At 32.8% G+C, this 6,096-nt stretch overlaps 1 protein-coding gene across 8 annotated transcripts; it reads left to right on the top strand.

Moving 5' to 3' along the window:
• Window positions 1-2,146: 2,146 nt before the first annotated feature.
• On the top strand, window positions 2,147-5,263 carry LOC116141710. 8 transcript variants are annotated; one of them, XR_004129855.1, is made up of 5 exons: window positions 2,147-2,178; window positions 2,260-2,390; window positions 2,784-2,830; window positions 2,929-4,097; window positions 4,257-5,263. XR_004129855.1 is itself a non-coding variant. In XM_031427193.1 (4 exons), exons 2-4 carry the CDS (start codon window positions 4,022-4,024, stop codon window positions 4,743-4,745), a joined length of 396 nt encoding a protein of 131 aa, XP_031283053.1. In that variant the 5' UTR covers window positions 2,226-2,390; window positions 3,273-4,021; the 3' UTR covers window positions 4,746-5,263. The 8 variants fall into 8 exon arrangements, 1 of the variants encoding a protein (XP_031283053.1); XR_004129857.1 differs by lacking the exon at window positions 2,147-2,178 and having other exon boundaries at window positions 2,226-2,390; window positions 4,257-4,905; window positions 4,995-5,263; XR_004129860.1 differs by lacking the exon at window positions 2,147-2,178 and having other exon boundaries at window positions 2,226-2,390; window positions 4,257-4,359; window positions 4,856-5,263.
• The last annotated feature ends 833 nt before the right edge of the window (window positions 5,264-6,096 follow it).

The raw sequence follows: 6,096 nt of genomic DNA on the forward strand, positions 1-6,096 counted from the left end.
ACAATTAAGTTAAGTCATATGATTTTATAGTTAAATATATCCTTTAAACATTTTGAGAATTAAGATTAGTAAAAATAACTATATTTGGGAATATTTCAAAAAATTAAAACAAAATGTTAAATAGAATAAAGGTGTATTTAGAATTTATAATGTTGGTCCTAATAATTTTTATGCAGACTGATAAAGTGGATTTCAAATTCATTATTGAAATCTAAATTTTAATTTTGAATTCTTAAATTTAATTTCAGTTTAAATTTCTATTTCTATTATTGTTCTTGTTCTATTTATTATTCAGATTCCAATTCCAATTCCTATTCTTATTTTATTATATATTTCGATTTTAATTCTCGTTCTTATTTCAGTTTCAATTCATTTTTCAATTCTCGTTCTTACTTTAATTCCTACTCCTATCTGGATTTACATATGCATTCTTATTCTCATTTTCATTGACATCACTAGTCGTATTTAGACTTGGCAAACGGGCGGGTCAGGAGGGTATGGACCAGGTAGTAACGAGTCACGAGTGAAACGGGCATGGGTTCACGGGTAATTTTTTTGTAAAGGTAGCTATATGTATGACCCGAACCCACCCGTACGGGTACGGGTCAACCCGCAGGTCACCCGCATAAAGTGATTTTTGTTTTTTTCTCAATTATCAAATTTAGCAGCATAAACATTAATTAAACAAGACCAATTAAAATATACAATAATTTAATAAATTGTTACTAAGTGGGCAATAGATATACATACTCGATAAGAAAAAACTTTAAATCAACAAATAATAAAAGCATCCCACAAGCGATAATAGTAAAACTCATCAATTCTGAATGGTCTCCCACGTTTCAGTAAACAAAATTGAACTAACCGAAACAAAAAAAAAAAACAAAACCCTAGAACTCACTACCGTAAATTTTGGTTTGGTGTCAAATATTGGGTTGTGCAGGTTTTAGATTGGGCGTGAGGGTTCTGGTTTTGGGTGAGGTGGCTGCGTGAGAGAGATTAGAGATGGCAGCAAGAGAACTCGAAATTTTGTGATTGAGAGAAATGATTAGGCATCGGCGTGCAAGATGGCTGCGTGAAGGAGAAATGGCAAAATAGGCAACTACCGACTGGAGAGATGGTTGCATGTCTGCGTGACAGAGATCAGAGATGGCTGAAAAATATGCGTGGGCTAGGAGCTGTAAGAAAGAAGGAGGATTGATGAAGAAAGAGAGAGAAAAAGAGAGATGGAGTTTAATGGAAGATGACAGTACTCATAGAAGCATTGATGAAGAAAGAGAGAGAAAAAGAAGGGTGAGTTTAATGAGTAATGATGGGTGATGGCAGAGCAGCATGAGAGAGAAATGTTTTTCGGTTTTTGAATTTTTTTTTTAAAGTAAAATGCGAGTACCCGCGGGTATGATCCGGTCCATCTGTTATTTTCACGGGCGGATCTCATACGGGTCAATTTCATACGGGTCGAATGATGGTCTACTTGTACCCATCCGTTGGATGCGGGTACCCATTTATCCGCGGGTACAGATAGTGTTTTGCCAGGTCTACCTATTCCTATATCCCCTTTTTTTCCTATTCTACTTTCTTTCCCAGATTTTATTCATGTTCCAGTTTTTATTCTTATTTCTATTTCTATTCCGATTTGTAATTGTATATCAGTTTCTATTTCTATTTTTTTTTTTTCATTTCTATTATTGTTCTTATTTTATTCCTATTCCTATTTTTATTTTTATTCTATTTTAGTTTATATTCGTATTCTAATTCTTATTTTTATTCCATATCTATTTCTCTTCCCTTTGTTATTTCTGTTCCAATTTCTATTTCTATTCTTATTCCAGTTCCCTTCCTATACTTATTCCTGTTTCTATTATTATTCTTAATTCTTATTCAAATTCCATTTGTATTCGTATTCCAGTTTCTATTTCTATTACTATTTTTCAATTTCAATTTAAAAAAGTAACTGTTAGTAGTGTTTTTAATTGTATTTTTACCTAAACACGTGATATATACATTTTATGGGTCTTTTTTAAATCAAATTCAAAGGATTACTGTATTTTTGTTCAAAATCAAAACGGTAACAATCATTTCCACGAAACCATCTTAACAAATAATTTCACTTGTAATTTTTGTTCGCAGGCTTTAGTCTCTCTTGTCTCTTTCAACTTCATTGCTCTCGTCTCTCTTGTAATTTTTTTTTAATTTCTTGGTAATTCGAAATTCGAAACTAATTTCACTAATCAATTTTTCTTACCGTCTTTGTATCAGTTGAAGTTCTTGATGATCTCAGCCACCTTCAACATTTATGGGATACTAAAGTGGTGAAGTTCATAAATAGCGGAATGAGTTAACACTTAACAGGTGCAGATGCCTTAGAGAGAAGTTCCTTTTATAAATCGGTTTGTACCATTGATGGTGTTACTGTTCCTTCTTTTCTTTTGCTGTTTACTTTTTATTTGTTATCACTGTATTTCTACTTTTATTATTCTATCATTTTGTTAGACTATATCTTTGATTTTTTTTTAGTTGTTTTTATTATCTCTTGTGTTGGATGAATCTGGATATTGTGGAATTTTACTCTTAAGGGATTCTGCTACTCTGTTCAGTGGCTACAAAGAAAAAATTATCCGGACTCATTGATTAAACGCTAACCGTTTAGGGTAAAGTCTGCTGTGTTTTGTTCTTGTCTCTGTGCCTTTAATTTGATTTAGGAACAGGCAATTTATGCACTTGATATATTTAATCAGCTTTGTGATCGAAGTTAAATATCGTTTTTAATCATCTTTAAATAGATTCTCTGCTTGTTCTGCTCTTCACCCCATGATCCTTCGCTTATCAGGTTCGGTTCTCATTTTGTCTTTTGTTGTTTTATTTGGTGGGTTGGTGTTTATTATTATTATTATTACTATTTTATCTGATAATTGGTTTTTTCTACAGTTATTTTGCATAATTTGACTAGCTCATCAAAGTTTGTGACCCAAAGTTTCTGTGGTGGTACTTCATAATTTGTGTTTTTGTTCTGATTGCTTGATTATACCAACTTTCAGGATGTTAAAATTGGAACTGCCTGTGTCGTGGGCAAACACTGGTTCAAATCCTAAATGGTTATTATTGTTGTTATTATTCATGTGTGTATGGACATGACTAAGTCGTGATTTCCCCATTTCAATTTATCACCTCAAATGTTTCCAAGTTATTAGCATTGTGATTTAAATTAATTATTGCACTTCCATTGGTTACTGATTTGATTAATGAATGTGTGATTTTTTTACTGTAAACAGATACTCAAATAACTATGTCCTGCCAGTTATTTGAGGGTACAGCTGTATGTATGCTGTTCCATTGTTCTTTAGAAGGATTAAAGGTGAGCCTGGTCTTTGTGAGGGTACAACTGTATGTACGCTGTTCCATTGTTCTTTAGAAGGATTGAAGGTGAGCCTGGTCTATAGGCACGCATAAATCTGGGTTCAGGAGTCAAATTCAGTCCATGATTCTTCTGCAGAGTAGGCATGTGTGGAGAATCTAAAGATCCAGGGAGGTGACATTATCCATCATATGTGTCAGTATAACAATTTAGTTTTCCTTATTTATGTCATGTGATATTCTTAACATTACCATGTACTGTTCCTATTTCCTTGATGCATCTGCGTTGTTTTATGTATTAACTGATGTTGTGTTGTTCACGCAATTCCTCTTCCATTGTTGCTTTTCAACAAGCAATTAAAGACTCTGTGAATTATAGTTCAAGACTTCTTGAAACAGTTCTTGTTTCTTGTTTCTTGTTTCTGGTTGATGTTTGTTTCTTTTCTTTTTTTTCCCATGTTTTCCTTATTTATGTGATTTTTTATTGGGTATTTTGGAATACAGGGATTTGGTTAGTTTTACACAATGCTATACAAGCAATATTGATGTATTGCATAGTGGATTTTTGTTTCTCTTAATCATTTAAATTCTTCTACTCTTTTTGATTGTGTTCATTTGGTTTGCTTATTGGATGCTTGACTGTATGTGGAGGTGGTAAGCATGAGATATGATTCGTGGAGTACAACTGGGAGAACCTGTTAGCATTATATTGTGGTTGAGCCATGGGGAAGTGCAGACTTTTGGTACACCTTAAACACTAGTTGCACAGCTATTATTATTACCTCTGTTTGAACTTCTTGTCAATTTGATGTTTATATTGTTCTTGAGCCTTATGACAATTTCCTTCAACTTCTGCATTGTTAAAAGCAATACTTGAGCCATTTGTATGATATTGCTTTCAGGTTTGTTTTTGAGAGTCTTGGCAAAAGGCAAGCTGCGAATGATTTTCAGGTTTGAGGTCCTCCTGTTTCAAAAGCATTTGATGATCTTGAAAATGCTACAAAGGTATTTCTTCCCATGCAATTATCCCTTTTTTTTTTTCACCTGAAACTTTCTTAGCTGAAGTAAAATTTGATCTCCCAAATGCAGCAGTTTCTGTAAAAAATATGTTAGCTTCTACTGCAGAAGTTATTCAATTTTCTTGGTGATAATCTAATTTTTGCCTTTTTCTCAGAGCTATGTTCTATCACCCAGCATTCTGCAATGATGAATATGCAACCTATCCTGTTAAAAAGTCTTGTAGGTATAGTTGTATGTCCTTACGTTCCAAAAATGCCTCCTCGCCAACCACAATCATTGGACCATTACTGAGGAACCATACAAGAGATGGAACCTGTTCTCTTTTGCCTCCAATTTGTGCCACAGTTTCCAATATAATATCTAATTGTTAGACGTTAATTGTGGTTTGATTAGTATATTTATTAAGTTTTGGATTCGTTGATTTTTTAAGGCAATTTTTTGGCAGTGTAACTTGTGAGCTTTTCACTGGTTGAAAGTGCAGGATCTTTTGTAGATGTGACAAGGAATGCTAAAAGTAGTATTGAAATTGAGGTAGTATAATGTTATTTTATAGTCTTTAATTCAATGTTTAACTTTCAGTAATGGACTTCTTGACTGTAAAAATTACATGTGTTTGCAAGGTTGAAAGAAAACAATTTTGGAGCTCCCAGATGCTGTAGCAGAAAGTGTCAATGGTCACATTTACTTTTCAGCAGACCTTAATTAATGTTATGGAAAAGCATTTTTTTTAATTGAAAGCTTTTTTTCTTTAAAGTATTTTTGCATCCAGGCTTGTGCTGTGACTTTGACGAATACGTATATAATATTTCTCTGCTTTGGCTCAACATTGCATGCATAGTATAGTGTTGTAGTTTTTATTTCACAAAATTGTAAACAGATGATTATATCAAGACGGTAATTGTGCAATACTAAAGTATTTCCTTCCAGTTTTCTGAGGGTTCAATTGTAAGTATGTTGTTCCATTGTCCTTTAGAAGGATTGATGAAGAGTCCTATGCATGCACAAGACTGGGTTCATTTGTTAAACTGGGTTCATGATTCATCTGAGGACTAGGTGTCGATGAAGAATTAAAAGACCTAGCAGAGGAAACAAGTCATGTGCCAATTTAAATTCCTTTTTGTTTATTGTATCATGCGATTTTATTTTTATTGTGTTTATTTCTTTTATCCATCTTCCTTGTTTTTTATGTATTACCTGATTTTGGGTAGTTTTTACAATTGTTCCACCATTCTTGTTTTTTAACAAGCGATTAAAGACTATATGTGAATTACAGTTAAAACTAAGTTTCATAGTTCTTGTTTCTTTGTTGTTGTTTCTTTATTTTCTTTTTTCCCATGTTATTCTTTGTTGATGTGATTCTTTTCTAAAACTATTGATCTAAAACGAGGTTTTGGTAAACTTTTTGTCAATGCTATAAAGGCAATGTTGTGTCGTGGTTTTTCAATTCTCTTGGTCATTTATGTTTTTTTGCTCTTTATGATTATGTTCATCTGTTTTGCTCATGGGATGCTTGACTGGTAGCGATGGTGGTCAGAATGAGTTATGATATGTGTATGACAACGAGGAGAACCTGGTAACATTATATTATGCTCAAGAATTCTATTTTCTATGGATTTGCTTAAGTTTTGGACAATTTTCAATTTCTATGTACTTAAACCTAATGAAAAGCTTGAAGCATTTGTGATAGGAAGAATTATGTTAGGATGATCAATGAAAAGTAAT

Source organism: Pistacia vera, unplaced genomic scaffold (genome assembly GCF_008641045.1).
Source record: "Pistacia vera cultivar Batoury unplaced genomic scaffold, PisVer_v2 Contig40, whole genome shotgun sequence".
NCBI classification, from domain to species: Eukaryota; Viridiplantae; Streptophyta; class Magnoliopsida; order Sapindales; family Anacardiaceae; genus Pistacia; species Pistacia vera.